The sequence below is a fragment of the Vigna umbellata genome, chromosome 2, assembly GCF_029865625.1.
Source record: "Vigna umbellata cultivar VRB3 chromosome 2, Vumbellata_1.0, whole genome shotgun sequence".
Taxonomy (NCBI): domain Eukaryota; kingdom Viridiplantae; phylum Streptophyta; class Magnoliopsida; order Fabales; family Fabaceae; genus Vigna; species Vigna umbellata.
In genome coordinates, this window is record NC_142166.1 from 11147058 (window position 1) to 11174217 (window position 27160).

General features: G+C 34.0%; 2 protein-coding genes across 3 annotated transcripts; both read left to right on the forward strand.

Moving 5' to 3' along the window:
* Nucleotides 1–1647: 1647 nt before the first annotated feature.
* On the forward strand, nucleotides 1648–7635 carry ATP3 (gamma subunit of Mt ATP synthase). The gene is made up of 9 exons (XM_088106136.1): nucleotides 1648–1837; nucleotides 1962–2005; nucleotides 2153–2305; nucleotides 2705–2818; nucleotides 3957–4084; nucleotides 5446–5568; nucleotides 5746–5865; nucleotides 6836–6957; nucleotides 7249–7635. The coding sequence occupies exons 1-9, from the start codon at nucleotides 1755–1757 to the stop codon at nucleotides 7316–7318; spliced, it is 957 nt and encodes a 318-aa protein (XP_087962262.1). The 5' UTR covers nucleotides 1648–1754; the 3' UTR covers nucleotides 7319–7635.
* Nucleotides 7636–8787: 1152 nt separating this feature from the next.
* On the forward strand, nucleotides 8788–26578 carry AAE17 (acyl-activating enzyme 17). Of its 2 annotated transcripts, none has more exons than XM_088106137.1 (14): nucleotides 8788–9351; nucleotides 9500–9629; nucleotides 9909–10177; nucleotides 11274–11478; nucleotides 13009–13049; nucleotides 13150–13275; nucleotides 13488–13561; nucleotides 13730–13950; nucleotides 14546–14640; nucleotides 14755–14971; nucleotides 19576–19701; nucleotides 19778–19876; nucleotides 20644–20856; nucleotides 26290–26578. In XM_088106137.1, exons 1-14 carry the CDS (start codon nucleotides 9098–9100, stop codon nucleotides 26398–26400), a joined length of 2181 nt encoding a protein of 726 aa, XP_087962263.1. In that variant the 5' UTR covers nucleotides 8788–9097; the 3' UTR covers nucleotides 26401–26578. The 2 variants fall into 2 exon arrangements, with proteins under 2 accessions (XP_087962263.1, XP_087962264.1); XM_088106138.1 differs by having other exon boundaries at nucleotides 9212–9351; nucleotides 9444–9629.
* Nucleotides 26579–27160: the final 582 nt, after the last annotated feature.

Sequence of the window (27160 nt, forward strand, 5' to 3'; positions counted from 1 at the left end):
CAAAATATATGCTGAAAAGGTTTGGTATGCAACAGAGTAACTCTGCAAATAAACCTGCTGAAGTAGGATTGAAACTTGAGAAAAATCCCGATACCTTTGTAACACAATATCACAACATTATGGAAAGTTTGAGGTACCTTTGTAACACACGACACGACCTGACTTGAATTTCAGTTTTGGTTTAGGGAGCAAATATATGCAAGAACCAAAGATATAACATTTCCTTGCGGTAAAACGAATACTAAGGTATTTACATGGAACTGAAAATCTGGCATTTTACTGTCAAAAGGAAGGGATGAGCTGATAGGGTATTCTGATGTTGACTGGTGTGGTGGCAAAACCGATAGGAAGAGCACAACTGACTGCATGTTTTTTCTCGGTGAGACACCAATTTCCTGGAGTTCTACGAAGGAACCTGTGGTGGCTCTTTCTTCCTGCGAAGCTGAGTATATAGCTGCCTCTGGTGCAGCATGTCAAGCCATTTGGCTGGATTTCCTGATGAACGATTTAAAGGTGGAGCAAGTGTGCAGATTGAAGCTGTTGATAGACAACAAATATACAATTAATCTTGTCAAGCATCTAGCATCTCACGGGAGGAGCAAACATATTGAAATCAGATTTCACTTCATCCGTGAACAGGTTTCAAGTGAAAAATTATATATTCGTCATTGCATGTCGGAAGTCCAAGTTGCTGACATGTTAACAAAACCTTTGAAGGCTGAAAGGTTCAAATATCTTAGGGAACAAATTGGTGTTGCTGATGTATCAATTTTGGTTTGAGGAGGAGTGTTGGTTTATAACGCCAAAATTGAACTATGTCTTCTTGTTTTGCTTCTTTTAAATTCTTTTTGTATACATACGGTTGTGGTCTTGCAAATGTTAAGAGAGACATATTTAATACAGGGCATTTTCTTCATATATGTTACTGTGAAAAGTTTGTTTTTTTTCTGTTCTTAGTTTCTGAGTATACACCAATGTACTGTTACATTGGATTTCTTTAGATTGGATTTATGATCATTGTTTTGATATCTTGATAATTTAATAATTATTGTTTATATTTATGTCATCTATAAACATTAAGAACGATTGAAAATATTAATTTTTATTTTTTTTAGTTAAGAAAAAAAGGAAAATATTTTATACAATGAATAATTAATTCTTTAAAAATATTCTTTACCGACAAAACCTAACCCAAAAGTCTTTAAAAAATATTATACTTGTTTTTAAATTTCTATTAGTCACATTATCACTCGTGATAAAACTTGACCTACATGAAAATAAATTAGACATAATAATAGTCATACAACAAAAGTTAATTTCATGATAGCCAGAATAAAAAAAATGTACTTTATAAAAATGTGTCACGCATTCTCTTTTTCATTACTTTTAATGTTTTATGCATGAATAAGAATTACCCATGACATATTTTCAAGGAATGAAAAAATGATTTTTTTTTTAAAAGAGTTAAAAATGAACATTTTTCTCTCTTTTGGGAATTATATATATATAAATTTAACTAAATTGCAATTTTACAGCGTTTATTTTTGCTAGTATTTACTTTTCCTAGTAAAGCAGTAACAAACCTACGGGGAATAGAAATGTGCGTGGGGCATGTGATACATAACGCAACATCCATACATATGAGACCATATTGAACAGTGTTGGCATTGTTCCTGAACGAAAACAAATAGGGGCTTCTTCAGTTGTCTGTGTGTAACACCGCTAGGGTTTCGCAAGAGCGATCACAAACGAAGATGGCAATGGCTGCTGTTCTGCGTCGCGAAGGGAGGCGTTTGACCCAACCAATCAACGCTCTCCATTCCTCTCTCATCTCTCAGTCAGTTCTTCCCTTTCTCTTACAATTCCTCAAATCTCAATTCCACTCTCTTGTTTCCCCTCTTGCACAGATCTCGAATTTGTATTATCGATCTTACACGCTAATTAGAACGTGTTTTTGACAGAGACCAAGCTCCTCATGGTTCGCGCTCCGTTTCCACCCAAGTAGGTACGATCGGTTTTCTTCTCCCTTTCGCCGTTTCTTAATTTGGTCTTGGAATAAGCTTTTTATTTTGTGTGTGTATGTGTTTGATTGTGTCCTTGTGTTGGACTTGAACGAGTGTTGATTTGTAATGGTTTAATGAAATTGACGCAGTGAGGAACCGAATGAAGAGTGTGAAGAATATCCAGAAAATCACCAAGGCCATGAAGATGGTTGCCGCATCCAAGCTTCGAGCCGTTCAAACAAGAGCTGAAAATTCCCGTGGCCTCTGGCAACCATTCACTGCCCTTCTCGGTGACAATCCAAGTATGTTCTCCTATCATTATTGTTATTATTTGTTATTGTTGTTGTACCCTATATCGTGATCTAAAATGCGTATGAATTTTGTATTAGATTTTTATGAATCGTCTAGATTTGCTATTATCAGTAGAGAACTGTTACTTGTACGACAACGGAGTGAGGGAGAAAAAAAGAAGAGAATTTGAATTGTAACTAATGACGTGATAGAAAGAAATTTACGCAAAAGTTGATGTTGTGCAAATTATTGTATTGTATTGCATTTCTTGTTATTATTATTATTATTATCGTGATCTTTGTTAGGAATTTGCGATCTTGAACATGTGCAATTGCTTCATTAGATTTGTGTTTGTTAATTTTATTTTTCTGATGATGCCCTGATCTTCGTTTGGTTTTTGTTTTTTTAAGGTGCTGATGTTAAGAAGAATGTTGTTGTTACCGTTTCCTCGGACAAAGGTCTTTGTGGTGGAATCAATTCCACATCTGTCAAGATAAGCAGGGTTTTGCACAAATTGAATTCCGGTAATTTTTGCAGCTGTGTCTGTTACAGACTTCTTATACTGTGTTGTTTTTAAAACATTAAAAGTGAAATGGTTGGAAATGTAAGTTTGTAATGTTGGCTGGTTTTAAACCACTCAATGTTTTGGATCCTTTTAACCAACTGACGGGCTTATGTTATTTTCAATGTACAGAACCTTTTTGCTATGTAATATACTTTAGTAGGAATGTCAACGAGTCCTAATGATGTAGTCCCTAGATTTTTATACAATCAAGAAAACGAGGAAAAAATATCACTATCATGTATGCTCCTGAAATATTATTTACCTTGATAATTGGGTTAAAATTATTATATTATATGATGTGAACGGGGGATCATTTGGTTTTAACATGTATTATGTCCAAAATCTTAAAAAGTCATAAAGTTAATATTAACTGTAAAATCAAGCCTGGGCGATCTTACTGTTGGGTCACATGTAGATATCAAGTTTTAGGTGTAAGGTTTGTTAAGATATCTCACATTGGTTAGGACTATGGCCAGAATCCTACTTATAAGGCATGCGTATCCTTCTTTGTTGAGCTATGTTTTGGTTCATATGGGCCAAGTTCTTTTTTAACTTAATATTGTACTCAATCTAGATTTAATATTAAGCCAAGTATAGAAGTCCAGTCCTACTAACTTCATACTCTAGATATTCGTCTACAGTGTGAAGGGTGTGATAAGATTTCTCTCATTGGCTAGAATATGATGTAATTCTCCTTATAAGATATATGAACAATACTTCTCCCTTCAGCTTCTTTCGGTGTTGAGCTAAGCCTGATCCATTTCTAATAGCAGTGTTGCACACCATTTTTTTTGACAGTCTGAGTTTTACTAATTTTATGTATAAAAAGATTTGCTTTCTCATTTTCATGACTTCTGTTATTATTTATTTATTTTAGCTTAAGATATAAACTTTTGCATATTAATTATGAGTATATCTTAAATTTTGGATACTTCTTTTTAGCATTTTATATGTAGTATAGAATATTTAATTTGTATGTATGATCTTTAATAATAGAAGGCATCCTGCAATCCACTTTCTCACTGTTATGTTTTCAAGGTTGACCTATCCGAGATTGATAACTATGATTTTAATTGTGTGCCTATTTACTACAATAGGGCCTGATAAAGAGACAAAATATGTCATACTGGGAGAGAAGGCTAAGGCTCAATTGGTACGTGACTCAAAGAAAAATATCGAGCTCTCCCTTACTGAATTGCAGAAGAATCCTCTGAATTACACTCAGGTTAGCTTGTTGTGTCTCTCTTCCATCCAATGGTTCTTAAGTTTTGCATAATTATATTTGTGCCTCTATATTTTTTTTTCTATAGCCTGCTTTTGTTTTAATCTACTCTATAGTCTGAAAATTAAGCTTTCTCTGAATTGATTATACTACAGATGGTAATAGAACCAAAATTTTGAAGATTTTGAAAGTTTGGTATTCAATAGGCAACCATTTGTGAGGATAAAAGGAATCAAATAATGGAGAATATTGAGGTTGAAGCAGAGAACAGTAACATAATATGTTACAGATGTGAAATTTTAGAATGCTTTTGAATAATAAAATACTATGTCGAATATTTTCAATGCAATTTATTTTCTCTGCTCAGCTGCTTAAAAATTAAATTTTTAGAAGAAAAACTGAAATTATAACCTTCCTCTAAATGGTTTTAATAACATTTTCTGATTGAGCCTAATATGCACGTTGGCCTTTGTAGCCAACCTGACTCAGGTGAGCAAATCTTGTTCTTGTTGAAATTCAAACATAGAACATGTTTGGTTTACTAGATTTATATATATATATATATGTGTGTGTGTGTGTGTGTGTATGTATATATATATATATATATATATATATATATATATATGTATGTATGTATGTATGTATGTATGTATGTATGTATATGTATATATTAAGTCCATTAAGATAGAGCATCGCTAGGTCAATGACTGCATGTGTGGTATTGTCAGCTTAGAAATTCAGTTGTTCCATCATGTTTTGTTCTTAAAAGGTGTCTCAGAGGATTAATGAAGGAAGGTGTATTCAAATTGTTCTTGGTCAATTCGTAAGTGATGTGAGATTATTGAGCATATTAAAAGAAACCTTAGTCAAAGGCTAAGGGTAACAAGGGTTCATTTTTGGAACCAGTTTTCCTTTTCCACATATGATGTTCTAACCTAAAGTCCACTAAGGTTGAACATTGTTAGGATTAATCAATACATCTAAGGAATTGTCTGTATTGGAGTGGCCTCATCATAGTTTTATCCTTAAAAGGTATCTCAGTGTTAAGAAAGAAAGACGCTTTTAAATCGCCCTTAACCTTAACTCCTAAAAAAATGAGACTATTGGATGTAGCGAAACAATAAATATATATGTGTGTTTGTATGTATGTACGTATACACACGCATATTCTATATAGCATTCTTAACATACAACTAAGCTAATGTTTTTCATTGCTAAAATAAACATATTGTAGTACTTGATTTTGGTGTCTGCAAATGAAATTTGTGTCCGACATATTTACATTTAAAATAAATATGCTTGATTTACTCAATCTTGCATTGAAATGTGGCCTTTTGTCTTATGCTATTTGTTGGATCTTTCAGGTGTCTGTCTTGGCAGATGACATTCTAAAGAATGTGGAGTATGATGCATTAAGGATTGTTTTCAACAAATTTCATTCTGTTGTTTCATTTTTGCCAACAGTGTCAACTATACTATCTCCTGAGGTACTTCTATTTACTGTATTTTTTATATTGTCTACAGTATTAAAATTTTTCTATTTGAGTCCTGTCATCTAATCTTGGTTTATTGTTGCTTTGATATTTTGGGCACGTTTTGGAAAGATATGCTTTGGTATTCTGCCTTTTACTTTCAACTTATGAAGTAAGGTAATTTTCATGTAGGTTATCGAGAGAGAGGCTGAATCAGGAGGAAAGCTTGGGGAACTAGATTCATATGAGATTGAAGGTGGCGAGACAAAATCTGAAATTCTTCAGAATCTGGCTGAGTTCCAGTTTTCTTGTGTAAGTAATTTTAAAAACATTCTGACAAAATAGCTTTTAGTGCATTTTTTTTGCTTTACTATAATGGATATTAATATAAACATCTAGTATTGGCCTATTGAAATTTTATGGTAATGTTTCTTTTACTTAGTTCATAGGAAATGATAACTCGATATCTTTTCATACACGTCAAAATGATAGAAAAAAATATCCTTTAACCCGACACCCGATATGTCTACTTTTCCTAAACTGATGGCAATAAAATAATATCTTCACAAGAGAAAATCGTCCCTGATGAAATGACTAATTGTTGGAGCCCAGGGCAGGTCTAAACATGAGCGGTGTATGGGGGATGGATGTATGTGTTCTTTTATCTGCACGGGAAGAGGTTTCTAGGATTGCAATTGGTGACCTCCAGAGACTAGGGCAACGACCTTATTGTTGTGCTAGGACTAACCCACAACTATTGAAGCTATACTAAGGAAAAGAAAGAAAGAAACTTGGAAAAAGTTCCATGGTCGGAATTTATTCCTGTTGTATATTATACACTTACCATGCTAACTAGTAAAATGTGTGATCCTCCTTTTAATAGACCTTTTCATGGACGAATTCTGAATTGTTTTCCCATGTCAATAAGAAAAATGAAAATTTTGATAAATAAAATTCACCCATTATAGCGAACATATGCTTAGTGTTCGCCGCCACCACCACCTCTCCCTCACCCTTTCCTTAGTGGACTGCTCCTGTGGTTGCTTGTACACTAGGTTTGGTGAAATAGCATGGAATTGAGAGGAAATAGAAGGGATGTTTAAAATTGAGGTTGTTTGGTAAAGATGAAATATGAAGTTGGGGGTCCCATACAAAAAAATCATTTACATTGTTAGTTGCCCATATTAACCTTTTATTGCACGTCTCACCTTATCATTTGGTTCCAGTTTCAGAAGCTTATATGTCTTTTTTTACGACCATGCTTTCCTTTTACACTATGCAGATCATGTACAATGCGGTGTTGGAGAATGCTTGCAGTGAGCAAGGAGCAAGAATGTCAGCCATGGACAGCTCTAGTAGGAACGCTGGGGACATGCTTGATCGTCTCACCCTCACTTATAACAGGTCTCTTTTTCTTTCTCTTCTACATGCCTGTTTAATCGTTTTCAACATTCAATTCTTTAGTGGGAAATATATAAAATGATGGGTAGGAGCTCGTAAGTCTAAACAGTATTGGTGATTGGAAGAGACAGAAACTAAGTATTTATATGTCTTTGAAGTTAAGAGGGTTTCATTTCATGTATCATTATTACTATTCCTTGGATCTGGGCTATCCAATATGATTCCATTATTATCTGCCAATACAGTTTTGCACTTTTTGTTTTGACTGACTGGTCTCTGTTAATTTTGTGGCAGAACTCGTCAAGCATCTATCACCACAGAATTGACAGAGATTATCTCTGGAGCTTCAGCACTGGAAGGTTAATTGGTGGGAGCAATCTGTAATATACTCAACAGTGGCGATATCAAGTTAATATCGTTGGTGCCACATTTTTTTAGTCTCTCACTCCTTCGACTTCTGTAATAAGTTTTCCATGGCGGGATCCATTTTCAGGATTCCCTGGTTGAGACTATATTTCTGGAATTGTGTTTTTTATGTTAAGATAGAGTCTGTCTTTTTTTAACTCGAAATGCATTATCATAAGATTTTTTCCCATTCTAATAATGTCGTTTCTCATACCCCAACATTGTGAAACAGTTGGACAACTGTGTTTTATTAAAGCGGTATGCTTGTTGGTGTTATTCCCGTAGGATTAAGTGAGATAAAATTATTTATAACATTTTTTTTATGGAATATTTGTTGAAATTGTTTCTGAAATATTTGACATCAACATCTTATTAATATTTAGAATATGCAATCATTAAGTATTAGCTGTAATTTTTACTATATTTTAGAAATATATTTCATGATATTTAATTATTTAAATTTTTGAAATTTATTTTAACTGTGATTAAAAAGCTTTGGTTTCTTAAAAATATTTTTTAATATAGAGATTCAAGGTGGTAATTATAAAAGATCAAATGGGTGGTTGAACTCTTACCTTCAAGTAAAGATATGGAATATTAGAAAATATTTATGTGAAATCTAATAGAATCTGTCATTGATCTAGTGGAATTGATATGGCTATTGGGTTAGTTGATTGGTTGCTAATTGAACTAGTAGGTAACTAGCTACATATACTTTAAAATAAACTCTTATTCATTTAACAAAAGATTCAACTAGATTAATGATGTTGTATTTTGTTCATGTCTACTTTTAACTCAAATTTACCTACAACTTTTTAGTATAAATGGGGTCAGATGGCTCTCTGAAACATGCACATGAGGGAATTGGTATAAGGATCCGAAAGAACAATTTTTTGATAAATTAAGCGAACAGGGTGATAATGTTCTAGGCCATATTTGTTTGAAATTTGATCCCTCGGGATGAGGCAAGGGATTTTGCATGTTAGAATCATAACTTCATTTTAATGTTGTGAAACACAGAAAATATTAGAACGGGGTTAAACTATGTTGTAATATTTTTTAAAATTTTTTACAAAGAGAAGGGAAGCAACCGTTTATAGTTTTGTACAAGAAGAATTGTGCTTTCAAAAAATTTAAACTTTCAAGGTAACATATAAGGAGAGAAAAAAGATAACGGTAAATTCTTCTTTTTCTTCACTAAACTGTTTCCCTTCATTCTTTTTGGTCCTTAAAAGCAGGCAAGAAGCCAATGTTTTTTGAGATTTTTATATAAAATTAAGTTTATTGCTTTGTTGAGTGACACTGCAAAATCACATGAACGTGGAAGGTGAACCAAACCAAATGTTCCTTTAAATATTTATATTTATTGGGATGGGTACCCATATCTCGGACATTGAATGTAAGTGAACATTGTGAATTGACAAACTGTGACCATGTTGCTAGCGTGTCCCATTCCGTGAGGATAAGTATCCAATAATTTTCTTACAGATCAGATTTTGTTTTTATTTTCCTTTTGTATCTATTATAGTAATCTAGATAAGAACAAAAATTTACAACAATTTTACTTTTTAACCATTGAATCGTGAATAAATTCTCAATCTCCGAACTGTTGTTTTCTTTCTATCAATCTGCCATTGACACGAGTTTGAAGCTTTTGGGTTTCAGGAGCTAAAAGGAGCAGAGTTCAGTGTGAAGTGGGTGGTGCAATTGTGCAACTTTCTGGACACTACTATTACGCATGGCTTATAAATCGTTAAGTTCTATCACTGTGTTGGATATTGAATCCCTCGGAATTGCGAAAGAAGATGCTATCACTCTTCACCAAAGTCTCACAGAAATCATCAAAAGTCATGGAGATGGCACCCCTGCCACGTGGCAACACATCAGCAGCAGCCTCCTCAACCCTGAACTTCCCTTCTCCTTCCATCAGATGCTGTACTATGGTTGCTACAAGGATTTCGGTCCCGACCCACCCGCTTGGATACCCGACCCGTATGTCGTTTGAGATATGTGTTATTTTTTCGATTATATGGAAGTTGTTTGATTCATGGTGGTGAATGATTGAAATGTGTTTACTCTTGTAGTGAAATGAAAGGTTGGTGACGCTTTCTATTTTGAACCTTGTTTCATGTGTGGTTAGGAAAAGTGCTGCTTTGACAAATGTTTGGCAGTTGCTAGAGAGGAGAGGGGAAGAGTTTCTGGGTTCGGCTTATAAGGATCCAATTACAAGCTTTGATGATTTCCAGAAGTTCTCAGTCTCAAACCCTGAGGTTGAAAACACTCTTTTCAATTCACTTTTTCGATAATGCGTGAAATTTATACTTCTTTTAGCGGTTAGTAATAGTTGTACGAAAGTTCAGAATCTTATTATTCCAGAAAGTTGCAGGCAAATGCAAATGTAATTGCAGTCACAGTTCCAACTGCAGACTTTAATTTAAAGCTGTCACTCCCACTATATATATATATATATATATATATGATGGGATTTTTTTATTTCTGGAGTTTCTTACACTTGGCAGCTTTGTAATTGTGGTCGTATACTGTTTCAGATATGTTGGAAATCTGTGTTTGATGAAATGAACATATCATTTTCCAAACCACCTGAATGCATCTTACGTGATAGCCCCACAGGGGAAGGCCCATTATCACACCCAGGTGGTCAATGGCTTCCTGGAGCATCTATTAATCCAGCACAGAATTGCATAAATATAAATGGCAAAAGAGGTTTGAATGATACAGTAATAATATGGCGCGAAGAACAACATGATGATCTCCCTCTACAAAGGATGACACTCAAGGAACTGCGTGAAGAAGTATGGTATGCTACAAATAGCCCGTCCTTGTTATTATTAGCTTTTTATACTTTTTCACATATTGTATTTGTAAATTGTATCATAACACGTGAAAATTTGGTTTTGTTGAGTGTTATTTTAAAGACAGTGATGTTAAGGAATCAAAGGTGAAGAGTTATCATTGGAAAAAGTTAATATTATTTGTCACTACATTTTGACAATGATTTCTAATACTAACTTTCTATATGTTGATTCTCAACCATTATTTAAGGGCAATGCTTAGCAAAACTGTTTCAAGTAAATGTTTGTTATATATTTTAACTTTAAGTGACACAGAAATTAAGAGGATTCCTTGTCAATGCTAAATTTAGAGGCATCCTACTCATGATTGTGATCAAAACCTATCAGGTATTGTGATTTGACCCTTTTGTGGGTTTAGTGCTTATAGAAACTGGATAAGAAAACTTAAGGAAGATGAAGTTTACATAGATAAGAGAGACCAAAACAGTATATTTCCTCCAATGTATGGTATTACAGAAACAATAACTTTGGTTCTTTGAGGGACCCGGTATCCTCCCAACATATATTTTTCCTGCCCTTTCTTTAGAGCACAAACATGGTTTACACAAACCTCTCTTATTCTTAAACTAACTCTACTGACATGGTAACTAACTCCTAACTAGTTGTAACTACATCAAATAGCTCTATTCCCATTTCCCTTACTTCTTCTCTCACAAGCCTTTGTAATAGGAGGTCGGATCTTACCAAGTCATTCAGGTACTTTGTCTATTGCCATTCAGCATCTTGGGCTAGGTAGCTGTTTAGGCCCAACAGCATCCAGTCTAGTGGGGCTCAGTACTCTTTCTGGACTAGAGGCATTGTCCAGATTATACTACATTCTTGCTATTTTATATATTTTAAGATTTTGAATTTTTTATTTTTATCATAGTGATAGAAGATATAGGTGGTAGCAGTATGCACCAGTTCTTAAATTCATGGCATGTTTTGGGTTAAGCTTTGAATCTAAAACATTGCATGGTATGATTATTCTACACTTTGCTTCTTCACACCCAAATGTTAATAAAATTAAAATTATACCCTGCTATTTCTTTTAACTTGTAGGTTAGTTGCATATGCTCTCAATTCTCTGGATCTGGAGAAAGGATCTGCAATTGCAATTGATATGCCAATGAATGTGAAGTCTGTGGTTATCTACCTAGCTATTGTTCTTGCAGGTTTTGTTGTTGTATCGATTGCTGATAGTTTTGCTGCTAGTGAAATATCGAACAGGCTTAGAATATCAAAAGCAAAAGTCATATTTACCCAGGTCGACTCTCTAATTTCCTCTTATACTTTTTTGGTTGTGTATATTTTGGTTTTTTTTAATGAATTTTCTGATTTCTTACTAGGAAAACTAAACTCATTTACTAGAGTTGAAACTATATTGATTTTAAGAAGGGAAGGACTAAGAGAGAATAGAGATTGAATAATCTAAAATTGATATTCATTTGATGTGATACAAAATATTAGTAATAGCCCCTATTTGTTATAATCCTGATTAAGTAACAAACCATGAATTATAATGAAACTTGTCAATAGAAACAATAAAAACAAAGTCTTGTCTCACTTGGTGAGGTCTGTATGATCTGAATTGCCCTCCGATTCAGTTTTTTTTTTTTTTTTTTAAATTCATGTTAGGCGTTATTATAACGCGGTTCAATTGAAAATTGAAATCTTTAGAAATATTAATGATCATTAGATCTCCCATAACAACTTACCTAGTGTCTTTCTTGGTCTCGTTTTCTTCCTTTTCAATGGACTAAAAATCATGCAGTCATTCGAAGATACATCAATTCCGTCAAGTTAAAGCTTATTATGCTTTAAGTTTATAATTGAACATATTGACAGAAAAAAAAAACTATAATAACCTTGCCATACTAGGTGAGGTGAATTACATGGGATTATGTGATGCTTACTCGTAAACCAAAATATCTAGGATTTTATTCACCATGACATCTCTCAATGGCCTTCTTTGCAAATGTCAATTGTCCTTTACAAAAGTCCAAGCCATTTCAACCAATTTTCTATCATCTTCTTTTCAATAGGTGTCTTGCCAGTATTTCTTCACAAACAATAGCTATGTATTTTGTCCCTTTTTGTGTGGCTATGAATTTATCTTAATGTTCTCAATTATGCTACTTGTACCTTCTTTTTTCTCATGTTGTCTCTTTGAAGATCAACTTTCATTATAATAAACTATTGTTGGTTATACAGCTGTACTATACAACTAAGCATACCAAAACAAAAGTGAATTAAAAATATTAACACAGTGCAGCATCTAGGTCAAGAAAGGAGTCCATGGTTCATAGAGATGGAGCTAGATTGCATTTGTGACATGAGATGGTACCGGGCAACATTTGTGATGAAGACTTGGGCTAGAATTTATCTGGACCAAAGTTAGGGGCTAGTCTACTTCAGGATGGTGTGATTTACCCATCATAAGTCACCATTGGTATGATTCATGGGAGAAAGAACTTGTCACTTGAATGAATTGGTTGGAGATGTCACCACTAGTATGATTATTTAGTGTAAAAGGACTACATGACAACCTTTTATAAATAGGAGTACATCTAAGCAATATATTTAAATTATCCAATCTCTGTTCTCTCTTTTCCTCCTTTTCCTACATATAAACCAATAATTTGAATGTTTTTAAAGAACCAGTTTATTTGTAAATAGGTTGGTTATTATTCTTATTGTTAAAATGGTTGTCAATTTTGTGGCTAATTGTGTTGTTATGGTTATTTAGTTTTTTCATGTGTTTTTCTACCCTCTCCTTTAACATTTAATTTTTCAGGATCTCATTATTCGTGGCGACAAAAGTATTCCCCTTTACAGGTGAAAATGCTTTTCACTATTTGGTAAAGACACTGTAGATGAGTTGTTCACTTTGTTGCTCAGAAATTTGGTCTCTCATATTGTTGCTTTACAAATGCAGGAGAGTTGTAGATGCAGAGTCACCTATGGCGGTAGTTATCCCTACCAAAGGATCTGAATTTAGCATGAAACTGCGCAACAGTGATCTTTCTTGGCATGATTTTTTGGAGAAAGTCTATAGTCTCAAGTATGCACTTTAATCTACTTATTCATAGATATTCTCTATTTATCAAATAAATTATTGGCTGAGAAAGAATATAATATTGGCCGAGAATATGCCTTTGATACCATATTATCATGGTCACTGATGTTTAGAGCTAATGACAAAATGAAAAGTTTCAATTGTTTATGATATGCTCTTGGAATTCTAATTCTCATTTGTTGTCATGCAATCTACAGAGGCAAGGAATTCATAGAAACAGAACAACCGGTAGAAACATTTACAAACATTCTCTTTTCATCTGGAACAACTGGTAAGAATTTTTTTCTTTTGGCCTGAAAGGATACATACAGACTAAAAAATGCTTTGTATTGTTGATAAAGGATATTTGAGGAAAAAGAATTAATTCAATGTCAACACTTCTTTCACCATATGAAGCTGGTCAATAGCTAAGTTAATATCATCTCATTTGGTGGTATAGGTGATCCAAAGGCAATTCCATGGACCAATATTACTCCTCTAAAAGCTGCTGCAGATGCATGGTTCAACATGGACATTCGTAAAGGTGATGTGGTCTGCTGGCCCACTAATCTTGGATGGATGATGGGGCCATGGCTAGTATATGCATCCTTGCTAAATGGAGCTTCTATGGCTTTATATGTTGGATCTCCTCTTGGGTCTGGCTTTGCCAAGTTCGTACAGGTATGAACTTATTTTTATGTTCAAAATTTTCAGTCCTTCCCATGGGCTTTTATTCCTCTGAATTGTGAGTGCTTGTTGTTCATCCATAGACTGGTGCATACTCAGAATTTACTATATCTGAAGAAAAACAAGTACATGTTTGGAAGATAATATTATGTTATTATTATTGTTTTACTTTTATATTTCCATGAAATCAAGCAAACAAATCATAAACAAAACATGCATGTTCATTTTATGTCTCTATTCACTGAAATGTAAATAGAAACTATAATTTTTAGCAGTTTTTTCATCTAAGATCTTTTTACTCTTGTTAATTTATCATTTCAAGTATATAATCTACTAGTAGGTAGGTGCGTTTTGGGGGGATGTCAAACATATTTCATGTATTTTTGTTCAATTACACAAGTAGATGGATGGAATGTGTTTTGTGGCCTACACCTTGCAGCTCTTAGTCTATAAAATTTAGTTAGCTTTTACCATTTGTTGTTATATGTAACAAGCAAAAGACATCGCAATAGTTATCTCTATTTTGGTCAATCCTTAGGGGTATTTTGTATATTTTGTTCTTCACTCTAGATACTTGTGTCCTTTTCAGGATGCTAAAGTAACAATGCTTGGTGTTATTCCAAGTATTGTCCGGAGTTGGAAAAGTGCAAATTCCACATCTGGATATGATTGGTCTTCTATCCGGTGAGTAATTTAGTTGAAACGTATCTACTCTTTAACAAGGTGGTAGGGCATAAATTTGAATATAATTTATGGTTATCAAATATTTGATTGGAAATATTCTTTTGAATGATGTAGTTGCTTTGGCTCCTCTGGTGAAGCATCTAATGTAGATGAATACCTTTGGCTGATGGGGAGAGCTCTCTACAAGCCGGTCATTGAATATTGTGGTGGTACAGAAATTGGGGGTGGCTTTGTGTCTGGATCACTACTACAGTCTCAAGCATTAGCTGCTTTTAGTACGCCTGCTATTTGCTGCAGTTTGTATATTCTTGGTGATGATGGCCATCCTATTGTAAGTGTTGTTCATTAAACTTTTCTATTGATTGAAGTATCACTTGTCACAATTATTAGTGTTTCACATGCTAGTGTGTTCATGGAAGTAATGAGAGGGGTTGGAAACTCTATTATAGGAAGAAGTTTAAAAATACAACCAATTAGTCGTTATAGGGGGGGGGGGGGGGGGGGGGGGGGGGGGGGGGGGGGGGGGGGGGGGGGGGGGGGGGGGGGGGGGGGGGGGGGGGGGGGGGGGGGGGGGGGGGGGGGGGGGGGGGGGGGGGGGGGGGGGGGGGGGTTGGGTTGAGACTTTTTGAGAAAGTCTATATATTGTTATCATGCGGAGTATTGTGATGAGTATAATAGTTTGTTGTGACATAGTTTGTTGTGACAGGAAATGCCTTGTGTCAAAGGAAGGAAATTTTGGGTGGCTAATTGTTGTATAACATAGAAACGGGTCTCTTTTTACATGATCTGTATCTTGTTTTTCCAACTCTTAAGATGACATGTAACAAGTTGGTCCAACATGCCGGATCCTTTAAAGGACATATTGGAGAGTCAACTAAGTACATTGGAAATATGGGCCAGTGAACGGGGAAAAGTTCTTGTATAATTGAAAGCAAACTTGTCCATTGTAGAAGACAACTTGCCAGACATGAAAGAAATCAAAGAACTACTTCGTGAAACCTAGAAAGGAGGAAAATGGTCTAAAGGTTGGGAGAATTTAGTCAACAATGATGAAAAGAGGGAAGAAGGATCTGTGCATGGTAACAAATCTTTTACGGATGGAGAAGAATTGTTGAGGCCTTGGATGGTTGAATTGTCCACATTCAAAGGGGGTGATCAGTTAGGACAGATACCAAGTGCTAAAATTAATTTAACTACAGAATGTCACTCAAATGGAAAAATTACGTTTGGCTCTTAGTATGGAAGGAAATGCAAGCACTAGTTTAAATTTTGGCATTAGAAGTTCAACAATCCATCTTGAGATGTTACAACTACATTGAATAGAAGATTCTGAGATAGGGAATGTGGTAATTTGTTTGAAAGATTAGTGACAATGAGACAAAATGAAAAGGTGGACGATTACATCAAAGAGTTTGAAACATTGGTGTCGCAAGCTCCACATACATACATCACAAACTGTTGGCATTTTTCTTTGGCATTTTTCTTTACCGGGCTGCAAAATAATATTCATAATCAAATTCGACCACATCATCCAAAAGATTTCATTCGAGCTGTGGAAGTTGTATGGATGTGGAGGAAACTATGAAAGATCTTGGTGGGTAGTGGTTCTTCATTTAGGAATAATACATCCACTTTTTGGTATCATAGAGGAAGTGGGGTCGTTTAAAGTGAAGATACTTTCAAAAGCACCAGTAATATGCTAGCTTCAACTAGTATAGACAGCAATGCAAGGATAGGGTCACCAAGTATAAGATATGGATCAAGAGTAGGAGGAAACAAAACAGTGGGGTTGAGAAATCATGGAACCAGAAACCTTCCTTACCTTGAATATATTATGAGAGAAGAGGGAAGGTGTTTTCATTGTGGAGGAGCCTATAGTCCAGGACATCATTGTCCAAAAAAAATTTAAAGGGTAATCATCATGGTTGAAGATGAGGGATCAGGATAAGCAGGGGATATAATGCAGACTAAGATTGAGGAGTGTTTGTAGATTGAAAAATACCTTGATCAAGAATGTTAGTGCATGGACTTGTCCATTTTTTCTGCAGCAGGTTTGGCAAAACCTTGTACTATGAAATTGCAAGGAAAGGAGATGGGAAGACCAATGTTGCTTTTGATTGATAGTAGTCACAATTTCATTTCTTCAGAATTGGTGCCATTACTTGGTTTACAAGTGGAATCAAACCAACCTTATAGTGTAAGATTAGAAGATGGAAATCAAAAACAAACAAATGGTTGTTGAAGGGACATAAAAGTGTAGTTGGATAAGTATACTGTGAAGGAGACATTTTTTATTTTGAGTTAGGACAAGTGGATTTGATCTTGGGGTAGAATGGTTGGCTACATTGGGAGATGTAAGGTGAATTCAAGAACTTTATCAATGAATTTGAGCACATTAGCACACTAGGCCAGTTTGTTAGCATTAAGGGGGATCCTACTTTGGCAAAAAGCTTGATGACCACAAGTGTTGATGAAATAAATGGAAACTAGAAGTTGTCTCAATCATGTGGGGAGTGAAAAATAGAAAACAATTATCAAGAGATAAAAAGAACAACTGATTTGAGAAACAACAAAGAGAATTGGGAAAGGTCTCAAAAGATTGTGAAGGAGTCTTTAGTGAACCCAAAGAACTACCAGCTCACAGGGATGTGGATCATAAATTCCAATCAATTTTGGAGTGGATCTAGTTAATGTGAGACCATATAGATACCCTCACCTTTTAAAAACTTGAATAGAAAAACAGGTGAATCCTGTAGTTATGCCGTTTTGATTGACTAATGCCCCAACTACTTCCCAATGTGCCATGAACACCATTTTGCAGCCATATCCTAGGAGGTTTGTGTTAGCTTTTTTTGATGATATACTGATTTACAGCAAAACATGTGAAGGGCATTTGGCAAAGTTGAAACAGGTTCTGAGAACATTACAACACCAATTTTATGGTGTCGCAACCGGGATCGCGACGGGACGGTGAACTGAAAACGAACGGGTTTAAGAAAAGATTTTGGGAGTCGCTACCATAATTTATTCTGGTAAAACTATGGAAAACCGTAAAATAAGACATGGTCTACGAAAATTGGATTTTAGGTTCAGGAATCGGTTACACAAAGCAGTACATTTAATTAAATGTATAAAGTTGACGTGGTTTTTCAAAATACTTAATTTTCCCTAAAAAATAATAATATAAAGAAACTATGAAGAAACAAAAAAAAATATTTTTTTGTTTTATGAACCCGAGAAGGATTAATCTTGCTCCTAGGTATATCCAACAAGTGAACCCGACAAGGATTGACTTTGCTCCTACGTATCTCCATGATGGAAAATCAGGTATCTGTTAAAAAAGGGTTTGATTTAACAAAATTGACATTCTTTTGGTTTTAAAGATTTTGTATTTTTTTATTTCAAGAATGGTGGGAAAAAGGAAAGAAACCGGCCATACGCCGAAAAATTATGATTTAAGAAAAATGTTATTTGTGTGTAGTAAAAAATAAAACCTTTAGAAAAAACCTTCAAAGTTCAATAAAAAGAGAAAAAGAAGGGTGCATAGGTGACATACCTTTTCAGCTTTTAGTACTTCCCATTCTTCCTTGGTAGTTTCTGTTGGCAGAGTCCCTCTAGCATGAGAACTTATTTTTCTCTATACTCTCTCACTCTTTCTATCTATTATTTCAAAGTATCTCTCCATTTTTTTTTTCGTCCCTTTTTTTTTCAATGACAGGGTGCGTATTTATACACATATTGTAATATTATGGTAATCTGATCTTAATTGTAAATTAATTGATAATAAACAAAATAGGGAAACAAAATGTTTTGGTTGCAAGAAAAACAAATCAAATAATATTCAAGACATTGATTATAATTACTGTCAGAAAATTTGTCCATTTTTAAAATCATATTTTTTCTCTTTAAAAAGAAACTGACGCAACAAATAATATTATATTATTTTTAATTATTGCTTATAATTATTGACATAATATTGATTCAAATTATTACCATATTATTTCAAAAATATTTTTTAGTGATGTGTCATGCATTGAAGTTACATTTTTTTAAGGAAATTTATTTTATTATTTTCTTCTTTCTTTTTTTTTTTTTTACACACCACTAATTATTATTCTCTTTTTTATTTTTATTTATTTACTTACCCGTACGAAATTGAGTGTTGACATATGGTAATTGGAAAAAGTGAGAATTCGGACAACTAGAATTCAAAAATTGGGTAATGTTATCTCTAGTAAAGGGGTAGAAATGGATTCCCAAAAGATCTCATGAATCCTTCGATGGCCTATTCCCAAAACTATGAAGGCCCTAAGGGGACTTTTGGGACTATATAAGCTTCATTTACAACTACGGAAAAAGAGCCAGACCTTTGACTCAATTGCTGAAAAAAGGGAATTTTCTGTGGTCTAAAGAAAGCAATATGGCAATGCAACAACAAAAAATCACTACAGCTCCCGTTCTAACAATACTAGATTTCAACCAGCCTGTTTGAGAAAGTATATACATTCTTATTTTTGGGTGTTGAGAAAAGAAGGATTATAGTTTGTCGTGACAGTGAATAGCCTATGTGAAAGGAAGCAATTCCTTTGTAATTCTTGTGCTTCTGTTTTGGGTGGGTAATTGTTGAATAATACAGACACGGGTCTGTTTTTATGTCATCTCTATCTTGGTTTGCCAACTCTTAGAAGGGACGTAACGTAGTAATGTATGACTCTGTAAGTAAGGTCTGATATTTTGTCATCGTAACCTTTTCTGTGATCACTGTATTTTTTCTAAGATTGTTCTATATTTTATTATTTTAGTTTCAGAAGATATTGTGCTGAGGTTTTACAAACTGAAAAAATTTCAAATGGTCTATGGCTCTTCATTTTTCTTGAGCAAACTAATAATACTCAAAGTGCTTTAACTAATTTTTAATCTTCTTTTCTATTACAGCCACAAAATGTTTCAGGAATAGGTGAGCTGGCTCTTGGTTCCCTCATGCTTGGGGCATCAAATACATTGCTGAATGCTGACCATTATGATGTCTATTTCAAAGGAATGCCTCTATTGAATGGAAAGGTTGGCATAGCATTTATTATGTGGTATTTGGGTATCTGGCCTACCTGAGATTATACAGTTAAGTTTCTCTAATCAGGTTTTACGGAGGCATGGGGATGTATTTGACCGTACAGCTAGAGGATACTATCATGCACATGGTCGTGCAGACGACACAATGAACCTTGGGGGAATCAAGGTAAACATCCTGCCGAGATAATAATTAGTTAGTTATTTAGATTGTTAATGAATATGAACATCTGATATGTCAAATAAAAATTAACTTCTTTTAGTTGCAAAGCAACCATTCTCTATTTCTTTATGTAGTTTGTGGGAACGAGTTCATGTTCTGTCACTAATATTGATGTATAAAAGTATGCAATGGTTCGTCTTGAGTTCATGTTTAACTTCGTTTGGTACAATTGTTCTCTGACGTGTCATTCTCATTTTAAATTTTTTAGGTTTCTCTTACTAAGATATAAGCAAAGGCTGGCAGGTTTTGAATATTTTAGATTCAAAATTCAATTGCAGAGATTTCCCTAGAGTGTAATAATCTTCTACAGGTGGTAGAAAATTGTAAGGAGAGAGAATCAATTGGCATATGAAACTAAAATATTATAAGAAAATAACCTTAGTAGAATGCATCAAAACGGAATGTTAGTCTTTACTAGGGATATGTGGCATGAGTTGGATACTGTGCAGCCTAATCAGTGAACAGAGAAAATATATTATATCTCGGTGATATCAAGTAGTTGAGGCTTGTTCCCTAAAGCCTTATGAAGTAAAATTTGCTATATCGGTTTTGTACTTCTAATCATTCATTCTTACTTCTATTGATATTTTCTTTCTTAATAAACAGGTTTATCTGTCAGTGAGAAAGCCTAATGTTTTTCTGTATATAGTTTGAAAACTTTTAGAATTCTACTTTTAGTGTGATCTGACATTTCATGCTGTTTGTGTGGACAGGTGAGTTCGGTTGAGATTGAACGCATATGCAATGAAGTAGATAACAGTGTTCTGGAAACAGCTGCGATAGGAGTTCCACCTTCTGGTGGTGGACCTGAGTTGTTGACTATAGTTGTTGTATTCAAGGATGCAAATTTTGCAAAGCAAGATTTACACCAATTGAGGATATCTTTTAATTCAGCTCTCCAAAAGAAACTAAATCCACTGTTTCGGGTATTGATCATTTTCCTATTAGAAGAGTACTATGAATAAATCTTTACTAATACATTATTTTAATGATTAAATTTTATTAAAAGTTAAATATGATGGGAGATCCATAAAATTATTTTCAATAAAATTCAATTAATAAAAGAGTATGTTAAAAAGTTGTGTGCACATTATTTCTCTTTGTGACAATTGTTTTACATATGTGAAAGAGTAGGCAAACTCAGTATAGCACCTATCCATACATCACCATATCTTTTTTATATTTTATTGTTATAAGAGCCCATATAAATGAATGTATCAGCTAAGAGATAATTAAGCTCTTTTAAAAATCTTTTCATTTTCCATTCTTAAATTGGTATCAGAGTGGGTTGATCCTGCTCTATTTGTCATTGTCTGATGTGTCCATTAGTAAACTACTATTGTTGTTGTTAAACATTAAGATATTGTTAGTTACAATAACTTATGTTATTTACAATATTATGTGTATTTGGGCTTAGCCCATATTTTATTGTTCTTCATTATAAATATATTGTCCTACGTGTATTTTCTACACAAGGGGAATTAACCTTATACCTAGTTTTCACTATTGTCACATGATATCCAGATCCTAGATTATCTAATAATCCCATATATATTCTAGGTTATCTAATAATCCCATATATATATACCTCAACGTGAGAAAAGTCTATTGGAAGTCCCACATCAACTAGAGATAAGATCAATTTAGAGTATATATGTGGATGCAAACTTCACCTTACAAGCTAGTTTTGTAGGATTGAGTTAGGCTTAAAGTTCACTTTTTAACATGGTAACCAAGCCATTATTAAAGCCTATCCTAGCAAAATTTGTTAGGACTATTGTTCAGACCACCCATTAATGCCTAGTCTCATGTACGAGATGTATATACCTCTATGTGAGTAGGTGTGTTGGAAGTCCCACATCGATTAGAGATAAAGTCAATTTAGAATATATATGTGGGTGAAAACCTCACTTTACAAGCGGATTTGTGGGCTTGAATTAGACTTAAAGTCCTTTTCTTAGCATATATTATTCTATTTTTCCATTGCCGTCGCAACAATCGTTGTCGCAGCCACCTTTCAGATCGATGATCCCACCAATCGGATTGTCTTGGCTAGTTGACCACCATTTCGCTTAGATCACCTTGATCAAAGCTCTCACGTGCCAATCCAATCTTGCGTCCACTAGAGCTTTTTAGTCGTGCGCGGTGGCATGTGTTAGCCCCTCGGCAACAATCACTTGTGTTTGAATTGCTTCCCCTCCTTGTTTTGGATTTGTGACTGTTTACTTCATTAGAGAACTTTGTCTTTGAGGATTTCTCTCTCCTCTTTATCTATGGCCTCAACGACTTCTTCCTCTGTTGTTACCACTTCGTTTGATTCGTCAATGTACACTAATTATGTCAATGGGCATCTAACCATTGACAAATTAGATGACACAAATTATGAGACTTAGGCATCAAACATTAAACTTTTGCTTTAAAGTTATGGGTATGTTGATCATCTCACCTAGAGTGTGATTTCTATTAAAGCTAATAAAGCTTTCCGTTGGTTGAAAATTGATGCTATCTATAGTTTAAAAGTTTGGGAATAGAAGAAATTGTTATACACCAGCGACATTCTACTTGTTTATGGTGTTTGTCACAATGTTATTGATGTTGTTGCTCCAAACGTCATGGTCCAGTGGCTGAATATTTGGGTAAAATCCATTCTCTCCGTCATGACTTTAATAAGTTATTACCTCTTGTCTCTATTCCTTCTCAAGAACTAGAGCAACGGTCAAAGTTCTTTTTGTTATTGGCTTTACATGGACTTTTTGATGACTATTCTCATGTTAGTGATTAGATTTTTGGGTCCCTATTCTCCTAAGTTTTGCTTCTACTTGTTCCATCTTTTTGTGTGTACTAAGTAAATGGATTGCTCATATACATGCTTTTGCTGATGATGATTCCCTCTATTTTGGTATCTCAACGTGGTGAGTATAATCGTTCTTGCAAGCCGAGCAAAAGACGTCACAAGTGTGAACATTGTCACAAGCTTGTTCATAAGATTGACAAGTGTCATGCCTTACATGGTCGTTCTCCTCGATCTATTGCAATGGTCCAAACTAATCCTCCCTTACAACCATCTAATGTGGATCCTACTTTGTCTAATACCATAGGACAGTGATGAATTTATCAAATGGTATCAGGATTGTCAAAAACCTAGTTCCATTACTTTTGTTGTACACACATGTGCATTATCTGCTTCTGTTAGACCTTGGGTTCTTGACTCAGGTGCCATCAATCATATTCCTGGTAAAAAATCTTGGTTTTCTTCTTTATCTTCTACAATTTATTTACCTTTGGTTATCGTGGCTAATGGATCTAAGGTCTTACCCATGGTGTTGGTGTTATTAACCTTTTCCCTCTTTTTTCCTTTTATAATGTTCTTAATGTCTCCAAGTCTCAGTTAACTTATTATCCATCAGTCATCTTATCCATTCCCTTGATTGTGTTATTTCTTTTACCAAAGATCTTATTTGTTTATAGGACTGGGTTTGGGATAGATGATTGGCACCAAATGTGAGTCTCAAAGTCTTTATCATCTAAGACCTTCTGCACATGTTTGCACGATTATGGATTCTCCATCTTTCCTTCATGCTTAGTTGGGCCATCCTAATCTTGACAAAATGTAGCAGCTTACTCCCAGTTTATTCAATTTATCTGATATGTCGTGTGAGTCATGTCAATTAGGGTAACATAGTCGTGCTTCATTACTTTGTAGCGTCTCACAATGTGTGTTATCCTTTTTTATATTACTTCATTCTGACCTTTTGGGACCTAGTCGTGTTAAGTTTAATTTAGGATTTCATTATTTTGTTATCTTTATGATGATTATTCGAGATGTATTTGGTTATTTTTAATGAAAAATAGTTTTGAGTTGTTTTCTACATTTCAATCCTCTTACAAAGAAGTTAAAAATCAAGTTGGGATTTCTATTTAAATTTTGCGCAGTTATAATGGCCGTGAATATCTTTCGCATTCTTTTAAACATTTTATGTCTTCTCATGACATTTTTCATCAAACCTCATGTGCTTATACACTTCAACAAAATAGGGTGGCTGAGCACAAGAATGAAACCACTTGACACAATCTTAATTCATGGTGAGGTTCTTCAATATTTTTGGGGTGATATAGTTCTCACTGGATGGTATTTTATTAATTGCATGCCATCTTCAGTTTTAGATAACAAAATCCCTCATTCTATTTTGTTACCTCATGAACCTCTTCCTCCCTTACCTTTAAAAGCTTTTGGTCTACATGTTTTTTTCATAATTTTAGTCCTGATCTTGGTAAATTATCTCCTAGGTCACACAAATGTGTCTTTTGAGGATTCACTAAATCATAAAAAGGATATAAATGCTTCTCTCCTTCTCTTAACGGTTATTTTACTTCAACTAAAGTCACATTCAATGAGTCTTCTCTTTACTTTAAGTTTCCTTCTTCGTGTGTCTCACTCTAGTAGAGTAAATATTTCATGTTATATGTGATCTTCCTGTCTCACTCTAGTCCACCTCACCTCCAGATTCTCCACCTCCACCAACCCTTTAGGTGTACTATATATAGTTGACAACAACGTTCTCATCATTCATTGGATGACTCACTTCTACTACCCAATGCTCCATCCCCTTCGGCTCTGACAACTAAGTTTGAACTTCCAATTGCCTTTTGTATAGGTATACATTCTATATGTAATCCATCTCATCATTACACTGCTTTGAGTTACCATAGATTTCTAGTTCTACTATGTCAATTCCAAAATTTGTAGGTGATTCCTTAGCCCATCGTGGTTGGCGTCAGGCTTTGCTTGAGGAAATCAATGCTCTTTAGAATAGTGGAATTTGGGAGTTTGTCCCATGACCACCTGGGAAATTCGTTGTTGTTTGCAAGTAGGTCTTTGCTATCAAAGTTAATCCTGATGGTACTATTGATCGTCTCGAAACTCGTCTTGTGGTCAAATGTTACACAAATTTTTGGTTTGGATTACGGTAATACTTTTTCTCCAGTAGCAAAGTTGGCTTCTATTCTCTTATTTATAGCCATGACTACTCTTCAACAATGACTTCTTTACCAATTGGATGTCAAAAATGCTTTTCTTAATAGAGATTTGGGGAAGAAGTTTATATGGAGCAACTTCTAGGTTTTGTTGCTTAGGAGTCTTTTGTTTTGGCTCATTTTTGCAAATCTTTATGTGATAGATCATTCAGTCTTTTATCGTCACTCAAGTGTTAGGTGTATCTATTTAATAGTATATGTTGATGATATTGTTCTTAGAGGTACTAATCACAATGACATCTCCTAGATGAAACAATACCTTTGTCTTTACGAGGACTTAAATTTAATTATATTTGTAACAAGCTTGACACATTATTTATGTACCAACTTGAGGAAGAGTGGTAGATATTGTTAAGATATAGTTAGTTACAATATCTTATGTTAGTTATAATATTACAACGTAGCCCATATTTTTTGGTATTATTCTTTATTATAAATATATTATTCTATATGTATTTTCTGTATAAGAGGACTTAATCCTATATCTAGTTTTCACTTATTTCATGCTAATTATGTAATTAAACTGTATAAGGAAATATTATTTGCAACATAAATCAAAGAGTTCTGACACTCACTTAGAGCTTATATGGATAAAAAGTTCCTTCAATAGCTGAAATTGTCAAATACAACAAATGAGAATATCCTCTGGTAACCAAATAGCTATTCATATAGTTTCCAATTCTATATTTCATGAGAGAATCATTAATATAACAATTGATTGTCATTTTATTTGGAAGTTGTCCTGAAAAATTTGCAAGAAGTTTGTCAACTCAAATGAACAACTTGTAAATATAACAACTTGTAAATATTTTGACTAAGTCTGCATGTGAGAGTTACATATTCTGAATGTTCCATCTCTCGAGAGGGAGTGTCAAAATTGCTTAGCTAATGTGAAAGGGTTTAACCTTTTTAAAATAGGTTAACTCATCTTTTGCATTACCTAGCACCATATGTAGGCTATTATCTTCTTTGTATGTGTAGATTATCTTATCTTCTTTGTATTTTACTGAACTCAAATGAATGGATTAGCTATAAGAGCAAATTAAGCTCACTTTTTTTTTTCATATTTCCATTCTCGAGTCTCTTTTATTTGGGCAAAACTTAGATCACATATGGTATTGTTGGTGTTGTTTTTCAATTAGAATTAGAATTTTACTTCAATAATCTACATAATATAGAATAAATGTTATCTCAAATTACCCAGATGAATGTCTAAATGTAATTGGAAAACGACGTCAATGGCATCTATGATGCTGTGTATGTTTTTTCTCCATTTTTTTATTATTGAGCAAGTTCTTTCATTAAATACATGCTCATTTGTGTAGGTTTCTCAAGTTGTACCACTGCCATCTCTTCCAAGGACGGCATCCAACAAGGTCATGAGAAGGGTTTTGCGACAGCAGCTGACAGAAACTAACCAAAGTTCTAAAATATAATGCTGTCATGTTATTCAAATATTCAAGATTAGATATGCCACGGTCATTATGGTACACAATTAAAACTATTTTTCTTTTGGTACTGGAAAATAATACTTTTACGTCAATTAGAAAATAATGCACAAATGATATATAAAACATTTCAAATATTATTTGCAGAAGGCTTAGTTTCACAGAAGTATTATTTGTATTGGAATTGTTCTTAAGTATTTAAATGTCTTAAGACTCTTAAACAATGTAAAACTGTACAACATCTTTCAAAAGTTACACATTTGAAGCATCAGGTTGAAAGTAGTATTACCTGCAATGAGATTAAAGTAAAGCCTTGAAAATAATGCGCAGAGAATGCAGCTTATACCTTTCAATAAAAAAAAATTGAGTAATAAAATGTATGAAAACGGTTGTTAATATTTTTAGTAATTAAGAGAAGTGTGCATGGCATTTATAAACCAAGTTTAGTGATAAAGACGATAGGTGACGCAAAATAAATTTCTAACTTGAAATTTGATTTTCTTTAAATCGTCCATTCACTCTAGTTGCTGGTGAACCAAACTTTTTAAAGAGTGGTATTAATGTAATTTGGCTATGTCATGTGTATCTTATTAAGACAACTTATAACTCTAGACTTTTAATTTTTTTTACGAAGACTGTTATATAATTCAAACTTGTCTTAAATATGGCAGATTCCATGCCCGTATAGTGCTCATTGATATTTTGTGACTCCTAATGAAGTTATTGGAACTTCTTGTAAAAAGAATGA